The sequence below is a fragment of the Fusarium phalaenopsidis genome (genome assembly GCF_050370095.1).
Source record: "Fusarium phalaenopsidis strain FUZ10S chromosome Unknown contig_32316, whole genome shotgun sequence".
NCBI lineage: Eukaryota > Fungi > Ascomycota > Sordariomycetes > Hypocreales > Nectriaceae > Fusarium > Fusarium phalaenopsidis.
In genome coordinates, this window is record NW_028145399.1 from 1,684,152 (window position 1) to 1,703,183 (window position 19,032).

Below are 19,032 nucleotides of genomic sequence, written 5' to 3' on the forward strand. Positions count from 1 at the left end.
GAGCCACCGTAGGAGAGACGTATTCGAGAGTCGGCGCGGAGAGGAGCGGTAAGGTGCCATTTGGGAGCTCTTTTGCCCTGCTGTCGTAGAAAGAGGACGTCATTTTCTGGAGGTGAGTTAGCATGATGGAGTCTTGGGGGGTTGGATTGGCGGTGTTTGGACCTTGAATTGTACGGGATGATGAGTAGAAACGACGGAAAGGCATACAAAGCCGTCCTCTTAGGACTGAGGGACCAGCGAGGCGCATTGTGGGAGATTGAAGCTTGGAGCTGGAGAGCAACTGTTTGTCATGATGGGAATTTCTGCAAGTTGAGTTTTGCGCCGGGGATATCTCGGGTAACGGGATCTCTGCATCCTCAACATACAACACTGTTTACAGCCATTTGTGTCTCATCATATGAAGACGTTCAACATCTCGTAGGAGGAATGCTCATAAATAGGTAGGCAGTCCCAAGTTTAGAATATTTCGTTGGTATTTCTCTTTCTAAAATTTGCCTGCCTCACGAGTAAAGATTTTCCCTCTCTTTTCTCGCTGCAGGATGCGCCTATCTCGAGGTCTGTAGGTTGAAGGGGTTTTTGGGTATCGCCTTCCCTCGTCGATGGAGGGATTATAAAAAAAGATGTAAAAATCAAATGTCCTCCAGTTCCTTCCTTCCTTCCTTTCCATGATCACTTTGCCTTCCCTATCGCGCCTCTTTCAATAATCTCCTTTTCTCCCTTCTTCCCTCTCTCCCTCTTGATGCTCCGTCACCTCAACTCCGCCCGTTCAACCCCGAATTTCGTCCAATGCATGGCCTCGCGTGGTTCCTAATATACATGGGGATGATGTAAGAAAAAATAATAATACGAGAATATCCAAGATTCCATCGTCCAGCCGCAATGGGCAACGATCCGGAAACGCCGAGAAAAAAAAAGAAGCCGCAAAGAAATATATGATGGTGCCAGACTCCAGGTTGTGTATACGGGGTCGGTGAGACTGCATATGGGGCATTTGCATCGTCTGGGAGGCACGTTTACTAGGTACGTCATTCAGTCGTCGATGACATGTTCGTTGTCCACGTCTTTCAAAGAGGCCGGTGTCGTCGGGGCGAGCACATGGCAGGCTGGGGCTTGCTGAGCCAGCGAGAACTAATAATGGTCGACCAGAGATCCTGCTCAGATGAACGACCACTTGTTGCCCCCCATTTGCTGCTCCATTGCGGCCGCCCACGAGTCCTGCGCCTGCAGCTGCGGCGCACGTTGTTGTTGTTGTTGTTGTTGTTGTTGCTGCTGCTGTTGATGATGATGGTGCTGCGGTTGTTGTTGCTGCTGCTGGTGTTGCGGCTGTTGTGGCATGTGCTCCGGGGCGTGTTCCGTCGTGTGAAAGTCCTCCTCGAAGTATGGAATGACTCGCACGCCCACATGCTCCTCGAGAAGCCGAACTCCAGAGTCATATCTTCGTCGGCATCGCTTTGTCCAGGGGTCGACCTTGACGGGACTGTGATAACAAAAGACGTTGGGCTGTTGACCTCGAACAGGGAATATGAGTCCCATTCCTCGCGCATGATGCCATAGGTCGATGGTCGTTTGCTTCGTGGCATCTGATTGGGGGTGTGCAGCAACCATTAGTTGCACGATGGTATATCGCAACACGAAGACCTCAACGCTGTTTGCGCCCTGTCGGTGTTCCATTTGCCGCTGCAGAAGTCGAAGTTCTGCCACCAACTTCTCCAATCGCTCAGGGTTCGCGTGGTTATAGAAGGTCGCTAAATCGGTCCACGTTCGAGCGACATATGGGTGCTTCCGCCCATAGATGGCCTCCAATTCTTCCGCAATGGTGGGGATGCTGGCCCATAAAAGGTCTGAGAGTGTCCCCGGGCCATGTTTTTGCTGAACCTCATATAAACAGGCAAAGATTTGTCGCAGAGGATGTGACCGCTCAAAGTTGGTTGTCGAGTATGCCGCCAGATACTTGCACAAGGCCGTCATCATGCCAGGATCACGACGGACCATTCCAAGAAGCAGCTCCTGGATTCCTTGGGGCGATAGCTTCTTCAAATCGACTTCGAGCTGCTTGAAGGCCTTCATAAGGAAATGTCCGCCCTGGTCAGTGTCCCTCATTTCGAAGTTGTGGTTTGCCTCGAGCAAAAGATCGCTGGATCCTGCTCCCCACACCATGATGGTCTGCCATCCAACCTGAGCATCGGTTTCCACTTCAAATTGCCGACACTGCAAAAAGGCCTTCCTCATGTTGCTGATGATAGTCTCCTGCGCCCGGAGCAGATCGGGGGACTGGAGGTATCCTGGTGCAGGCGGAGGAGTCGGAGTTCGGCATCGGATGTGCGCTGGGAGCTCGGCAGGCAACTCGAAATCGATCAAGTCGTACTCGGTGACGCCTTTTCTCTTCAGGTACGTGCCCAGGTTGACGACCTTTCCGTTGCGAACAAACTCGGATACTTTTCCCTCGGCATCTCGTTGAAATTTCTTCGACAGAAGACGCTTAACCTCCTCCTCGGTGTTGTTTTTGACGAAACCCCACTGTGAGAATCGAGTCTTGTACATCTTGGGGCTGTGGAGGGTGAGAAATGATCATATAGCCTAGGAGCGAAACTTACGTTGCCTGAAAGCCGTACTTGTCAGCCATGATGGACATGACCTCCTTGAGCGGCTTCCGTTCATCGAGGTAGAGGGTTCGAATTGTGTTCTTGAACGACTCCCAGGCCTCGGCAGGGACTTGCTCCCTCGAAGGCCGACTCCCCGTTTGTGCTCTTTGGGATACTGAACTTCTGCGTTCACTCTGACAATGGCCATTAGCATGTTGATCAGCCCAGGGGAAAACAAGTGTGAGACATACCGCCAGTGTATGTGGCGCAGGAGAAGCTTGAGATAAGTGTGGTGTTGAAGGTTCACGTTTGATAGCAGGGCTGAAGGCTGCCGGTGTGGATATTTGTGATCGTGATGGTTGTCGAACTGGGTGTCTTGGTTTCGCGGGAGGTCTCATTGGAGCCTTACCCTTTGCAATGGAGCCAGAGTTGGAGTTGAAATCCAAGACGAGCTGGCTTCCAGCATTCATGACTGGTTTAGGAGTTGAGGGGATGGGAGGCTTTGCGAAATAGCCACCGGAAGTGGAGGAACTACTGGTACCTTGGAATTGATCCATGGTAGGTTTGGGAGTCATTGGCACAGGCGGTCGCCAAATGGCAAACCCAGGAGTGCCTGGCACACCTGGAGTAGCCGGGCTCGGAGAGGCGACTTTGGGGTTATTCATGATGGGGGTTGCCACCATGGGCGACGCAACCATGGAGGTTTCCATGGGGGTGGCTACTCTGTTGTTGACCATGAAGCTATTCATACTTCCAAAGTGTCCGGACGAGGAACCAACGCCTGGACTGGATACCGACAAATCATGATATCCGCCAAATGCTATGGGAGGTGGGCTAGCAATCGGGCTGGTGACCCTCGACTGGTCACCCAGAAGCCCATAGTTGGGTTCGGAGGGACTGGCGAGAGGGCTCGTGAGGATGGGAGATGCGACGCTGAAGGTACCGAACGGCGACGAAACAGGCGGCTCTTGGTTGACTGGACTTGATATCGTGTTGGATGGTCTCGGAGGAAGCGGCGGCGCAAAGCCTTTGTTCTCGAAATGCGCGACAAGACGACCAACGCCGCCTCCGGCCTGAGTACTCATGTTGTCGAGTTCGACATTTTCGGCTATAGCGTCTTGGTGTTGAAAGCGCGTCTGATAGTCGGTTGGGGTCGGCGCCCAGTCCATGCCAGAGGAGTCGCCATATTGCCGGTCTGAGGCATAGATGGACTGGGAATGGTCGGTCGAGAAGGAAGCCGAGTTGTTGGCGAGGCCATACCTTGGCCAGGCTTGATCGGTGAAGCCATAAGAGGGTTGCCCGTTGGAGTCGGAAGCACGAGGCCCGCCGGGTGGTTGATTGAACATGTTCGCCTGGGGGCGCGCAGGGCGGACAAGAGATGCCCGTACCGCTGGCTCAAGAGCAGTCAGTGACGGGCTGAGGCGAGTGGAAAGCCTCGGCTGGGTCCTCAGTCGCCAATGCGAGGATTCATCACTCGTCAAGGTGGCGAGCGATGGAGCTCAGTTGGTGGTCGAAGAGCGGGAGGATGGGTAGGCGGGCAGAAGCGCCCATGATTAAAGGTACGTATAATAATAAAGAGAGAGCGAGTGGGAGAGGGCGAGAAGGAGAGAGAGTAACAAGCAGCGGCAGCACAGCACCGGCCAGCAACCAGCACGCACGACCGAGCGAGCAGCAGCGCAGCAGCAGGACCAGCACCAACACCAAGCGCGAACAGGGACAAGCAGCGAGCGGGTCTGGGTTCGGGCTGGGGAGTGGACTGGGCTGGACTGGACTGGGGGGTTTGTTCTCTGCGGCGACGGTAGGACGGTAACAGCAAGGGAAAACGGCCAGGGCTTGCTAACGTTATCGTTCCCCAGACTTGACGCACCAGCAAGAAGCAGCAGAGACAAGATATGGGCGGTGCTATGATAGGGCCGTCAATGCGACGAGGACCAGAGGGAAGACGGGGAGAGACGACGGACAGAACGCCAAGCGATGCGCGTGAGAGAGGGCCAGCAAAAGTTCCTTCGCCTAAGTTTCCCAGAAGGGCAAGCCAATCTGCTGTCTACAGGAGTCTGGAGCGTCGCCCGCGGGGTGGTCGAGGGAGATAAGAGGACGTATCCCAGGAGCCCGGGGGGGCCTCTGCGGTTAAGATTGGGGGTGCCCGAGGCTCAGGCTCAGGCACGGACACGGCATGAGGATCACAAGAGAGAGAGAGCGGCAGAGAGAGCTGCTGTTGGCCTTGGACGCAAGTCAAAGGGCTGTGCAGAATGAGAGAGAGACGGCGCGCTGAGAAGCGTGAATGGATGGGTGAGCGATTCAGCACAGAAAAAGAAGGGCCGACAAGGCCACACCAGGACGGCAACGCCATCCATGGTGTCGATGGCCGGCTCTCGAGCTGGACCAGTGAGAGAACCGCTTTCAGGGATGGGCTTGTGAGAGCATGCGACCATGTTGCCTGAAGCAGAAGGTGTATTTGACGGAGCCACCACCCACGTCGAGAAGCGCCAATCATGACGAGCAGAGAACAGCCCCTGGAGCCGTCGGGCGAGCAAGGAAATCTGCCGAGGGGGCGAGCCTGCATTCCAGCGCCGTCTGCTGCTGCAAGAAGGCTGCAGACCAAGACGAGGGCTCGCCGCCAGAAGGCAGAAAGGCTGGTCTCTGCGATTTCCAGAAGACTTCGCGCTGGCTTGTCCCGTCCTTGGGAGCATTAGCCGTGAGCGCCACCGACGAACCCAAGACTCGACTCCCGATGCAGCCGAACGCCGCGCCCGTCAAAGAACACGGGGCAGGCACAGGCAGGGCAGGGCAGGGCAGGGCATTGATGACCTGAGAGAGGATGGCTAGAGCTGACGGGCTTCTGAAGCCACGGCATGGCATGGCATTGCACGACACGCACGGCATGGCATGGCATGGCATCGTCAACAGGGGATGGCCATTGGATTGGGGCTGAGAAACTCTGTTGGACGTCGCTGATCCCCCGCTGCTTGAGAGGCGTTCGGGCGTGGCGCCGCCACGCTATGTCGACCGGCTGTTTCTGAGGCCACGCCTCGGTCTTCTTGTCCGTGGTCCGTCACTGGCGTCGGCTGCTTGTGATGGAAGAAGTTGAGTCGGCTCTTCCGCAATAGCAGGGCTGCTATGATGGCTGCTTCTATTCATGGAGCAGAGCTAGGCGCAAACGGCGGGTTAGAGTTATTAACCTTTCTCTTCCCATGTCAACATGACATTTACGAGCGAGTAGCTGCCAAGGAGCTCAGCGGCTGGATCACAGAATGGACAGAGCCATGTGGGGGTTTTGTGAGACCCGGCTCTTTCTTGACTCTGCCCTGTAACCAAGCCGGCTCTCGCCGATGGTCCAAGTGTCTTTTGGCTTTCACTTGGGGTCGAGATGAAGCAGAGAACTGCCGTTCGAATATGGCAATGGGCTCCGAGCAGACCGAAGCCCATGGACATTGTCCATGGTCTGGTCTACTAGGTCCAAACCTGAGACGGCCGGCGGCCTAATCGACGGATGCCCTACATATGTCAACACGAACTCTACGATTACGAGCACAATGTCCTCCCCAAATGAGAAATACCTACAGCCCATGATAAGCGAGCGACGGGGGGGCTGCAGCAAATCACAGCTGACTGCGCGCTTGGGTAGGCAGGTTGTTAAGGTTGTTCCCACGTTATCAGAATGGAACGTTCCATGATCGCTGCCAACAACCCACCCTTGGGCCAAACCCCTGATCCAACAACGGTCAGGTCCCGGAGCGAGACTCGGCCGAGTGAGCGGCCGAATCGACGATAGAACAGCGGCCATAAATACCGACGGACGCTGCAAGACAATGAATGCCCTTTGTCTTATCCATGCTGAGCTGAGTACCAAGATGAGGCGGATGCTATGCAATGCCGCCGGATAAAGCTCCATGTGCCGCCGCCGATTCAGGTCACTGCCCCATGGATGGCGCCGTTTTCCTGTCTCAGTAGAGAGGTCCATGTCACAAGCAGCAGCTCTGATGCCGGCAACCCCTGCCCTGCCTCTCTGCCCTCTGAACCGCGGAGATGGCGCCGCAGTTCCGTACCCCCTTTGACAGAGCGGCAACTCGTCATTTCAGTGGGCTCATCAGCTCGTCAGATTCCCGAGCGCCACAGGCGGCTCTTGCAGCTGTGTCATGTGAAGGGGGAGACTTGTCGTTGGCCAGTTCCGCCAAGGCTGAGATGAGCAGATGAGGCCAGCTACAACCCACACTCGCTGCACTGCCAGACCGGCAGGCGGGCGAGCTGAGACATGGCCGGTCTTCGGATCGGGGTATATCTTTTTGTGACATCACTCCGGCTGACGATTGCTGTAGGTCCGTTCCTTTTCTTTTTCTATTGTAAGCCCGCTCTGACATACATATTGTACTGTGCTCGATAGTGTGATCTCGGCAGTTGAGTTTGGTTTGCTGACGAGAGCGGCCGAGGCGTGGGATTTCGAGGCCAACGAGGCCAATCAAGCACAACTCGCGACTCACCGCTTGGCACCTCCAGTTAGTTGGTTAGCAAAGAGATCGACATTGTTAAATCGAAACGCGAGTGAGCCAACAACCAATCCGCCCAGCCATCTCGAGGTCGAATTAAGGTTGGTTGCGAGGCAGTGCCATCGACTCAGACAAATACCACATTGCAGATCCCTAATCATGACTCGTCTGAAAATCTGTTCACTTGATGATTGAGACATCTTCTGGCATCTTGATCGATTTCACGATATCCTACACGGCATACAGCATATAGCATACAGAAGCATCAGCATCTCCAATCATAGCAACCTACCCAAACCCCCAAAACCCAGGCCAGAGAACATGTGTCGAATAACAAGTGAGCCTTCCCCCAAAAGGCTGTAGAAGCGAAAGAAGGTAGAGAAGAGAAGAATGGGGCATGAGTAGAAGTGAAGGGAGTAAAAACAAGATAAGAGAATAAAAAGAAACAGATAAATGAAAAGCCGACATGCAGCCTGAACATGTAAAATAGAGATAAAAGAAGCTCAAACACCTTGTCTATCCATTTTTGGTATAACCTTTTTCTACTCCCAGAAGCTTACGTGTGGTATGATACGAGTTGATGTGAACAAGAAAAAGAGAAGAAACGAGAGAAGGAAGTAGCCACACAAGAAAAAAGAAGTGAGAAGGAAGAAGAAAGGAAGGAAGGGAAGGGAAGGGAACGCAGCAACGAGCTAAAACTACACGAGCACAAACCGAATCAAGTCAAACCATAATCACAAGTAACCCATGCATGCATGAACCAAACCAAACCAAACCAACCGGCAACACCGTATCCCAGTCCTTTGCCGCTACGTTATCTTTCCCCGGTTATCCGTTATTCCGTGTCCCCTTGTCCCGTCGTGTATTCATTGACAAAGAAACCCTGTGTTTGCCGCCGTGTCTTCGTTGCTGGAGGCGGCTGTCGTACCAATTCCGGGATTCATGGAACCTCTTCCACATCTTTCGTCTTTGGTCTTTCGTGTAAGGTGTTTCGAAACAAGTTGCAAGTCAAGTGTAAAAGTGAGAGAATCCGGCTCATAGCAACGGTCAACTCGACAAAGGAGGGGTGTATGAAGTGAGTAGAACGGTTAGAAGCCGAAGCGAAAGTCGAGGGCTATCGAGGTTAAAAACAACGTCGATATTGGTGTGGAGGAGCGATTCGGGTTCAGTTAGGCCACTTCTTCGCCGTCCTTCTCTTCCCTGAATCGCAATCCGCCTTCAACCTTGATCGCGTCTTGGACCCAGGCCGTCTTGGCCACCTTTTCGACGGTCCATCGGCCCCTCGCTCGCTTCAATAATCCTTCCGTAATCTCCATGGCGCCCAAGAGGCCCTTCTCCTTGAACTTGGCCTCGTCACCATCGTGGTCAGTGTCGTCTCCGGCGTACTCCACCCATCGCCACTCAACCCTGGCGATGCGGTGGCTGGTGCGGCTGCGCATGCGGTGCGCGTCACTCATGCCTGGGTGGGGATCAAAGGGTAGTCGAGCCTCGAGGAGAGCGTAGAGCAGTACTCCGAGGGACCAAGCATCAGTTGCTCGCCCATCGTAGGGCTGGCCCATGATAACTTCGGGTGCTGCGTAGTCGTCGGATCCGCATCGGGTTTCGAGCTTCTCATCGTCGGCAATACGTCGCGAGAGGCCCAGATCGGTTAGGATGACAACCGAGTGAGGATAAGTCGCCCAGTCAATTGATGGATCTGCGAGTTCAGAGGGAGTGAGGTTCACAAGCACATCTGGAAGTATGTCAGCTTTGGTTATTGCATCTCATATCATGGGCTGGGGAACCTACTCTCGAGCTTGATATCTCTGTGCACAATTCTCCTTTCGTGAAGATAGCTCACAGCGCCAACCAACTCGGCAAAGATTCTTCGCATCAGCGGTTCCTTGAGGACGGAGCGATGGGTGGTCGCAACATCGAAGAGATCGCCTCCAGGGCAGTAGCTCAAGACGAGAATTGCCCGCGTAGGTTCAATGCTCCAAGCCTTGAGGTCGACCAAGGAGGGATGGTGGATCGATTGCATAATCTCGAGCTCCCGCTTCAGGCTCATCTCAACCCGCTCTTCGCTGGCGCCGCCCTTGGGCCCATGCTCACATACCTTGACAGCAACTAGTGTCTTGCGGTCAAAGCTTTGCTCGGGTTTCGGTGTAAGCCGTCCATGGTCGACTTCGGGAGAATCCTCGTCAGGTTCTATCTGACTTGTGGCCAACATGACCCTACTAAAGGTTCCTTGGCCAAGTAGTCGTACAGCCCTCCATCGTCGACGCTTCCTATCCTGGCGCCCAAAGGCCTCGAAGTATTCGAAACTGGGCCCTTTAGGCTTGCTGGTGCCATCGGCAGAGTCTCGCGAGGACTCGCTCGGGGGAGGAGTGGGTGGTTGAGCGACAGAAGGTGTGAGGCCACGAGACTGGGCGAGGTTGAGCTCTCGGCGGATATGAGGTTCAAGTGGATGTTCCGAAGCTTCAATCTTAGGGTGGGTTCCAGATACAGAAATTTGTCTCTTGGGGATACCCATAGGGTCAGGAATGTATTCACTGACACTTCGGTTTCGAGTATGAGGGTGTCGGGGTTGGCTGGTCGTGGTCTGTGTCGGTACATGCTCACCGGGCTCAAGAGTCGAGTAGATTTTACGCTTGGCGCCGTTGGCAAGAGCGGCATCGATGGATTCGCCGTTGCTGGTGACGAGGACAGAACCTTCTCCGACACTTTTGAGGCGGAGCTGCGGAGGTGACGCAGAACCCGCGCTCAGCCTCTTCCAGGGTCCAGGGGAGTCGCCCGACATCAGGGGACTCGGGAGCGGAGTGACGTCGCCCATGGCAGATATAATAGGGCTGGGAACCAAGCTGCTGGTCCCACTGGCGGTGCCGATACTATTGGCCAAGGCCTGTTTGAGGCTCGGTGTTCTCGAGATGGGGCGCAAGCTACTGGCCGAAGCCCTGTGGTTCAGCGTCAAAGAACCACGCGAGGACGAGCTACCGTTGCCATTGAAAGATTCGCGTCTGGTTGGGGTTGAAGGAAAAGCAGGAAAGTCTGTTGAGATGCGTAGTGATCCCAGAGGACTATGAGAGCGTCTGGCAGCGGGTGAAGAAAAGTCTGGAGTCAAGGCAGCGAGCTGAGGGGGCGGCAGTTCGCCCTGCTGGATCGGGGGTGATGGCGCTATTGTATTGGCACGGAAGTGGGCGAGAGGCGGCGTCGTGACAGATACATCTGGGAGCGTGAAGGAAGCCAAAGGACTAGTGGACAGCACGGCATATGCGTGGTCGTGACGGCGGGAGGCGGGCGCAAGGGAGGCGGCAGCGGGAGCGGGAGCAGAGACGGGAACGGGGATGGGGCGAGACCTCAAGGCATCACGGCCCCGATGCGAGTTGTCTGAAGAGTCGCGGTTGTTGGTGTCGATGGGCAGGGCCGTCGTATTTCGGGGGGCGTAGGGCGTGTTCATGGCTCCGCGGTGGGCGTCGGGTCGTCGGAGTCGCTTGGAACCAGGCAAAGGTCAAGCGGGACAGACGAGGCCGCAGTCAAGCAGTCGTCGTCGGGGTAAGAGGTTTCGAGGGGGCCGACTGTGGTGTAAGTGACCGGATTAGCCTCTTTCCAAGAAGGGGAACCTAGGGACAGAGGATGGACTCGGCTATCTGAGTCGAGGTGGGGTGACGAGTCTTGATATCAAGGCCTCTCCAGTCAGTCGGGAGCAGTTACACTGACGTACCTTGGCACAAGGAAACCGCTAGTGTTGGGCCAAGGGAGCACAAGTGCTAAGGAATGGCGTGGCGTATGGGTACGTCGATGGTTGGCGAGATGAAGGAGGGAGACCGGGGGGAAGAAGGAGAGGGAGAAGAGAAATCGACCGAGGGCTCTTCTATAACGCGAACATGAGAGGCGAATCGGTCGAAGAGGAGAGGATGGCTGGAGGGCGAGAGGAGAGGATGTGAAGCGGGCTCCGTGTGGCAGTCGCTCAGAAGAGAGCGAAAGTGGGTGGGAGAAGAAAGAGAGAGAAGAGGAGAAGCCAAAGGGGAAAAAGAAGCCAAGATCGACGTCGTTGGTCGAGTAGAGATCAAGGATGGTTGGATGAGATGGGATCGTGGGTCCAGGCCTTTGGGTTAGACTAGACTCTGGCAGTAACAATAGTATCTGTAGGTAGGTAATAGGCTGGCTGGGTTGGCTGTAGGCAGGAGCAAGGGCGCGACTGCGACTGCACTATCGGGCGGGTCCTTCCCTTTTTCTCTCCAGCCAGCTGTGACTCTTGCCGTCTGGTCTTTCGTGCCCCGAACCTGGAACGATGCCGAGTCCACTCTTTCCTTCCAAATGACCACCAGCGACTGACCTCTAGTGACCCTTCAGTGGTTCCTTCCCTTGTAAGTTGCGGCGGCGGGCGGAAAAACTGGGGCCGTCCGACTCGATAGTTTGGTACCCTTGCACGCCTGGCGAGGCGAGGATGGTACCTGCCTCGGCTTCTGTACGTACAAGCTGCTGTTGTTGTGTCCTGACTGGAGGGAGCCAAGACGGTTGGTGGTTGGTTGGGGGGAAGGAGCGGGAGAGGCAAGTTGAGTTTGTGCTGGACGCGAACCTTGAGCAAGACTTGGCGTTGAGTGTGGGAAAAACTGCCTGAGGCGTTGAGTGCGATAAGGGAATAATTAGAGGAAGGGAAAGGGAAAGAAGATTAAAGTAATTTGTTCGGAAACGAGAAAGCGGAGAAACGGGTGGTTGCTCAGCTGTGAACGGCTTCACAGAAGGGTACACCCCCAAAACAAAAGCAAGCCAGGGGGGAGGATGTCAGGTACCCCAGGGCAAGGAAGATGCGATGCGCTGTAGAACTGGGCAACGACGGGGAATGTAATGCGGAAATGGTCTCGTGCAAGACAATTTGCGATGTGGTCGTCACTCTACGAGACGAGGTGGCCCGAGACGAGATGGTATGTTTCGCTAGGCGTGGCGTGTTGATGGGCGAGAGCAGCAGCGCCAAAGGAGAGACCCAGGAGGGCCAGGAGGAAAAAAGATGGTCACGCTGTGCCGTGCATGGACGGGGTGTAATTTCCTTGAGCGGCGCGTGAGGTGTCTCTTTCGTCTTTATCTGCGAGACCCAAGGACTCTGTCGATTAATTGATTCTCGATGGAAACGAATGAATGATTCATGGAAACGTTGTTGCGCGGGGGGACGGAGAGAGGCTCGAGATATTAACCTTGTCATCACGGGGCGGCATCAAGCTTCCCGCACGCGCATGCGATGAGGGATGCTATGCGCACGCACACACAAAGACGACCAACGCTACTTTCTACTCTGATGGACTCGGTCGGCGACAAAGACACGGACAAGGGACAAGTCTTGGGTCTCGTTTCGCCAAGGTTGCCATCCAAGGTAGGGCGGAACACTGTCATTTCTTGTCCCGTTGAACGAGTGAGTCTTTATGACTGTCTCTCCATCTCCTGCAAGGCAAGGCAAGGTAGGTTGCAGGTAACGTCGGTTCCATTGCTTGACCCTCTTGCTTCGTTACACCTGCGCCTGCACCTGCACCACCAATGGATCCAACCATCCCATCCAATCCAACCATTCGATCCATGGCCCTTGTCCCATTGTGGCATCCCGAAGCCCAATTGCTGGGGGTCCGGTCCCAGATCCATTATCAAGCGAAACACGCCCGGCTTCACATCTGGAACGCACAAACTGAGCGCTATGCAACCGAGTTGCTGCGGCAAAGAGGGAACATCATGTGTAATATCTTGTAGTCTTGGTGGACTCGCAAAGCTAGAGTTGATGTTCCCCAACTCGATACTACCTTGTTCCCTCCCCCCTTTGTTTTTTTCTTCTCCAACTCTCAAACCCCTGCCCTCCCAAACCCGTCCCTCTGGGCCAGAAATGCATCATCTCGGCCCCTCCCCTCTCTCCCCATCCCCACCGCAGCCCACTGACTGCCGCTGAACCCAAGCCCACCAGGGCGGGCCACTAGGAGCCCTACAATCGCCCACCCGCGGCGGCCTTCCCTGCTCCATTCCCGCGCGTCCTGCGATCGTCTCTCTCTGTTTTTTCAATCTTGCTGACTGGTCGCTGTTGATGACGTTGATGCCCCCCGGGTACAGAAATCATCATGTGCCGCCTCTGCCGCCGATGTCATCGCCGTCAATCTCCCGTGCCTTCCGCTCCGGCCCTCCGGCCTCCCCGACTCCCGTCCCGGTCGGGGTCTCAGGAGAACCTCACCCTGGGCAGGCAGGAAATCCCAATTGGGCAGTAACATTCATTTATGCCCAGATACGGACTCCGCGGGCCGTATCATGACTATTGCCTTGAGCGGCAATCAATACTTCTGCTGCCAAGCGAAGCCGGGGTATGGATCGCATCAGGGCATGCATGGTCGGCCGTCGAGTGCTTCACGCTGCGACACAAATAAACAAGATCCCGCCAAACCACTCGCGTCACCGAGCGCTCCTCCCTTCCCATCTTTTCCCGCATGGCAGAAAACTCTTTTTTGGCGCCTTCGAAGCCTGCTGGGCACTGCGTCTTGTCCTCTACCTCGACCACATGGCCCATCCGGCGACTTCATTGGCTCACCACTTCGATGCACACATCTCACTTCAGGCAAAAGACATGCTGAAGGGTGGCATCATGTGCTGAACCCCGTGACATTGTCCTGGATAGTCGGCACCTTCTTGAATAAACATTGGCTAGCTTGTCTTGACATATCGCCGATGCCAAAGGTTAATCTGGAGGCTGGTGATGGGACGGCTCGAAGTGTAACTGACACTGTTAGGCCGATACTCGTAAACTGTCCAGCTAGAAAACGTTGCATCCTGGTCTTCCGAATAGGCCGAGAGATCTTGCTGTTAATCGCTTGATATCCCGGATTCACAAACCCCAACCTCATCATCACGTCTTGGGCTTGGGTGACTAGGACGGCTTGGTCTCGCGGCGTCTAACGTGCAAGCCTCATCATGGAATGTCTCACCCTCCCGCCACAGACAAACCTCAATCTCAATCTTGGCTTCTTATCAATCTCATCAATTGGGGTTCTTCGGTTGCGCCGAGCCTTGATAATGGCAGGCTTCCTAACTATGCGTCCACTATATGATGCGCAAGTATATGGCGATCATGCAGTCTTCCGCAACCTAATCGTGCAGACCTGCTTCACTCGTGACAATTACCTCTAGAGAAGACATAGCTCCCGAAATGGCCGTGATTAGTTCGTGTCCAGACCCGTTCCGAACTGCCATCAAGATTGCAAGTATGAGCTTGAGTGACCTGACGGCGGGCCAGACTGCCATTTCCATTTGCGTGGCACAAGCTTGGGTTTCCTCACCTCATAAGGAATAGAGACCGTGTGCATGTGCTACGGCATCATCCCGCAAGAGGCAGGCTGTTTGCTGTCCACGAACTACTTCTCGTCAGCTGTCACACCTATTGTCCCCAGCAAGGCACAGAACTTGGCCCTACCGATTCAGCCATCTTCCAAATGATCGCGATAAGGAGCTGGAGTCAAGGACTGGTGCCCCTGACATGGATATCTACATAGGTACCTACATATCTTGCTCTACTGCATTGATATGAGGCTTGTTTTTTGCGCACCACGAATGCTTGGTTATTATGTCCAGCACTCTGTCTCTGTGAGAGGAGGAGCAACTCTCATGATACTACACCAGCCCTCGAGTCTAGTGGATATTAGTATCTAGGTAGTTACACAGAGGGCATGGCTTATATGCGAGTTGGTCTGCTTTGGGCATCCTGCGTGACGCTGTGTTTCAATGCAGTCGGCCCGTGTTGGATCTCCAAAGGAAGCACAAAGAGTTACTTATTTGGTGTTACGATGCGGCTTTGAGGTGAGAATGAACGGCTATGTTCTTGGTTGCTGTGTCGCACACGTTCTCCGTCTCCATGAGAAGGAAAGCGACTAAGCCGATGACAACAATAACAGCCAAATTCACAATATAGTCACAAGGCTGACTTACGGCTGCATTCAAGGTCATGGATTGGTCCCTACAAACGCCGTCTAAGCGCTGGGCTCAATCCCGCCCCTTCTCAGGGCACTGACGAGACACGCGGGGGGGTATCCGACAAGTCTTGGTCAATTGTGTATTGAGAACAGCCCGGACTCGCATCTAGCAGTAAACAGAAGCGTGGTAGAAAGTATTAACAAATACAGGAGTGTAGACTTGAAAGTAGCAATGAGAGTGTTGGGAACGGTAACAAAGAGCACACTTGTAAACAAAATAGGGGCATTAAGCTTAGTACCATTTGATACCAGATTTCTCATATTGTTAATGCCTCTCATTAATTATTTTATAACGTCGAAGAGAAAGCCTGGTAGCAACGTCGTGCGTTGGTTATAACAAGCGTGCCTGGTTATAACTACTGTGCCTTCCTTATAACCACCGCGTCTCGGTTATAACTATTAAGTCTCAGCTATGGCTGTCGTATGTCGGTTATGGCTATCGTGTCTTTGTTGCAACTACTATGTTTGGGTTATAACCACAACACTTAGTTATAACATTCATCACTTATCCATTGGAGCTATCATAACGGCTCCAAAGAAGACATCGGCAACATTGGCAAAAAATCTAGTCATTGGCATATTCTGGTACTTGAACCAAATGCAATAGAGCGTCGCAAAGGTCTCGATGATAGCTGGGTTATAACCAGCATGCGTTGGTCACAACTGCCATATCACAGTCATAACCACCGCATCTGAGTTATAACCGTCGGGTCTCGTTACAACTAACATGCTAAGGTTATAACCTTGATACTTCAGTATACATGGGTTATTACCGCTATACCTGGGTTATAACAATCGTGCCTTGGTTATAACTGCCATGTCTTCAACGCGTATCACGGTCACACACACCTCTCCCAGCCTGCCCCGACAGACCGGCTTCGTCAGGAACACCTCAGACCATCCAGCAGTACGGTCGCGTGCTGCAAGATGTACGTGCAGCTTACAAGATTGCGGCATAAACACATGTCGTCTCAATTGACGTGACCAACCTCGTGTTCAGTCTACAACTACACCTCTACCTGCATGAGAAGAGTACCTTTGGAGATAGTCATCTGTCAATCAGGCGAATCACGACACCAAAGGACCCATCGGCACAGCTCAAAATAGACAATTCAAAGTCATTATTCGACCACGGCATCTGTCTAATCTCCCTCTCCTGTCCGCTCTTTTGCAGACAACGGTCCGATTCCTTCAAACAAGAGAACAAGTGGCGAAAAATACAGGACCGCAATATGATGCCTCTTTAGTCCAAAGCTGAGGAATCAAAGCCTCCTTCACGCAGGGGCCATGTTGATCCTCCGGTCCGTATTTTCCTTTCAGCTCTGTGGCTGTGTGGATTCCCCAACGCTCTCTTTTTTTGTTCTCTCATCCGTGTGTTTGCTGACCTTTCGTGTTTCTCTTCGTCCCTGTTCGGGATGGTCGTGTTTCCTTGGCGTAATACATAATAATCCGTTCGTGGTCGCGTCACGGCTTCAACAGCCGCCCCAAGTATATACAAGAAAAACAGGGTAAATCGCCTCGTCAAAGAAGATCCATGAGTTTCTTTAAAAACAACATGTTGTAATATGTGATGAATAAGCGGGCCACGCAAGCGAAGCGAGCTGGCTAGCTATGTAAGCTGCAAGCATCAGGTCAAGCTTATTAGAGGTCTCCCATTTGGTACCGCGTCACCCTGGCCCCATAACCAATCAGGGGTCTGCTGACCGGAGCAGCTGGAACCATCGAGGGGGCTGAGCAACGCGGTAGATACTTCGGGTTGGTCGTTGGTCTTGTCCATTGGGTAGGGGAGGCTTGCAAAGGTGCTCGAGTCCTTTGCGAATGCTGATAATCGGCCCAGGCGATAGTGATGTAACCGCCGCGCCTCCTCAAGGTCCCCCTGCTTGTGCAGTGCCGTCTCCAGGTTGGCGAGGCATGTCTCGAGTAAGCGCTCGTCACCGTCAGGTTTGCCCAGAAGTCGCATTGCTTCTCGGTACCAATGAACAGCAGAGGAAAGGTCGCCCATGCGGTAGCTGTAGTTGCCCAGCTGGATATCCACCACGGCCTGTTGGTCATCGTCCATGTCGTATTCTTTGAGGGTCTGGAGGCATTGGATGGCTTCGTCATTCCTCCCTTCAGCGCTCTTCACTGTGCACTGGATCGTGGTTTGGGTAATCGCAATCTCGGATAGCCAGCTATGACGTTTCCCAGTCGCATCCATCTTTGCTCGATATCGCGTGGCCACTTCTAATGACTCGGCCTCTTTGTTGTTGCTGACCAGACAGTCAATATGGTCGCCGTATAATGTTGTGGTCAATAAATTTGCCGGTCCTATTCGCTCCTCCAGGTCTGGCACGAGGGAAGCGTAGAGTCGCGTCGCAAGCTCGTAGAATTCCGAAAACTCCTGGGATCCTAGAATCTGCCATATCCGGGACATAGGGTTGTTTTGGCCGAGGATGACGGGCACCATCCCAGCGACGTAGCTCATGACGAGCTTGGTGAGGTCCTTTTGGTGATGTCGATTGAGGTACCATACAAGGCAGATTGTGCGAACGACAAAGATGGGGCTCTCTGAGCCTATCAACACCCTGAGTGACTCAAAGGCCGGGCTCAGGACCTGCGTGATGGATACATCGTCATACCGCATCATGGTTCGGTTAACGAGGCTAAATAGTGTTATGACGCGCTCGAATAGCTCTTCGCCCTGGTCCCTCGATTTCCGGCTGACGCAGTAGACGTTGTGTTCGTGTTTCCAGGCGCCGCTGGAAAAGGACGCATCGACGTAATTTCTAAACAGGCCCAGGACCTGCTCGACGCGGAGAGTCTCCGGGGGCGGTGGTAATGACGGGCTCGGGGCGGGTGATGGTGTTCGGCAGTTGACCTCTATGTGAGTATTGACGTTGGGCAGTTCGCCAGCACGGAAGCGAGCTACCAGTCCTGGATTCCGTCGGATGTAGCGATTAATGTTGTCGAGATCGACCTTTTGGCCTCGGATAGTGAACTCGGAGGCCTTGCCTTGGGCATCTCGCTCCGTCTTGATGATGAGGATGGCCAGGACCTCGTCGCTCTTGAGCTTCTTGTCGAGCCCCCACTTCCATATCCTCGACTTGTACATCTTGACGCTGGAAGGCAGGTCAGCCAGTCAATCCAATGCAATTTACCGTGAGTACGGATAGAATAGCAAGCAAGACCCGGCCGATGAAGGTCACGTAGAAGCAAGCAAGCAAGGAAAGAAGGCGTTGACGCACGTCGCAGTGAAGCCGTGTTCACGCTGGAGGATCTCCATGACCTCTTTGAGCGGGCGCTTCTCCTCCTGATACAGGCGGGTGATGATGGGCCTCTTCTTCTCCCACTCTGAACTCGGAATCCGCTTCCCGGGGGCAGAGCGCGGAGTGCTCATGTCGGTATCGTCAGAGTCTCCCGGAGTCGGCCTGCGCCTCGCCGAGAAGACGGTGGAGGAAGCCATCATTGGGGGCTAGATCATTGCCCTCAGTAAGCAAGAGGATTTGAAGGCGCAGGGATAGAAGGGGATTATAAAGGCTGAGTAGCTGTTGCTGTTGCTTATCAGATGAGGTGGATTGCTGCGACCACCAAGAAGGATCCGTTACTGGGTCTGAAGCTGAATGAATGAGGGCGAGGGAGGGGGAACGTCATATAATACGAGGATGAAGGAAGCATGAAGGAAAAAGGACTCGATGACCCAGCAAAAGTGCGGCCATGACCCAATAAGCTTGGTCGCCTTGACGCCTAGAGACAGGGACCATGTTCCTCCAGCCTCAGCCCGGCGAGGCAGCCGGAAGGGCTCTCTGCAGACTGCCCCTCCATCATGGATGGATGGACCCATCCTGGCGCAACGAGGACGATCAGCTGGGGTGGGGGCCGTTTTTGCTGCTGCTGTTGTTGTCTCGCGAGGTGATGCATCTGGGCCAGGGTCTGGCAAGGCTGGGTCCATCTGTGTCGACAGATCTCAAGAGACAACTCAACGTGGATCCAATGTTGACATCGAAGTTGCATTGCCCA

At 54.1% G+C, this 19,032-nt stretch overlaps 4 protein-coding genes across 4 annotated transcripts; all 4 read right to left on the reverse strand.

Moving 5' to 3' along the window:
* Window positions 1-1,155: 1,155 nt before the first annotated feature.
* On the reverse strand, window positions 1,156-4,280 carry LRP88_12083 (uncharacterized protein; the record flags this gene model as incomplete). Its single annotated transcript, XM_083248491.1, has 5 exons — window positions 1,156-2,548; window positions 2,600-2,776; window positions 2,834-2,975; window positions 3,124-4,021; window positions 4,215-4,280. The coding sequence occupies 5 exons, from the start codon at window positions 4,278-4,280 to the stop codon at window positions 1,156-1,158; spliced, it is 2,676 nt and encodes an 891-aa protein (XP_083095921.1).
* A 1,202-nt stretch (window positions 4,281-5,482) lies between these two features.
* LRP88_12084 (uncharacterized protein) lies at window positions 5,483-6,150 on the reverse strand (the record flags this gene model as incomplete). The annotated part of the gene is made up of 4 exons (XM_083248492.1): window positions 5,483-5,694; window positions 5,762-5,802; window positions 5,939-6,077; window positions 6,144-6,150. The coding sequence occupies 4 exons, from the start codon at window positions 6,148-6,150 to the stop codon at window positions 5,483-5,485; spliced, it is 399 nt and encodes a 132-aa protein (XP_083095922.1).
* Window positions 6,151-8,235: 2,085 nt separating this feature from the next.
* On the reverse strand, window positions 8,236-10,502 carry LRP88_12085 (kinase-like domain-containing protein; the record flags this gene model as incomplete). Its single annotated transcript, XM_083248493.1, has 2 exons — window positions 8,236-8,798; window positions 8,855-10,502. The coding sequence occupies 2 exons, from the start codon at window positions 10,500-10,502 to the stop codon at window positions 8,236-8,238; spliced, it is 2,211 nt and encodes a 736-aa protein (XP_083095923.1).
* A 6,078-nt stretch (window positions 10,503-16,580) lies between these two features.
* Window positions 16,581-18,478, reverse strand: LRP88_12086 (uncharacterized protein; the record flags this gene model as incomplete). The annotated part of the gene is made up of 3 exons (XM_083248494.1): window positions 16,581-16,645; window positions 16,708-18,134; window positions 18,261-18,478. 3 exons carry the CDS (start codon window positions 18,476-18,478, stop codon window positions 16,581-16,583), a joined length of 1,710 nt encoding a protein of 569 aa, XP_083095924.1.
* Between the last annotated feature and the right edge of the window lie 554 nt (window positions 18,479-19,032).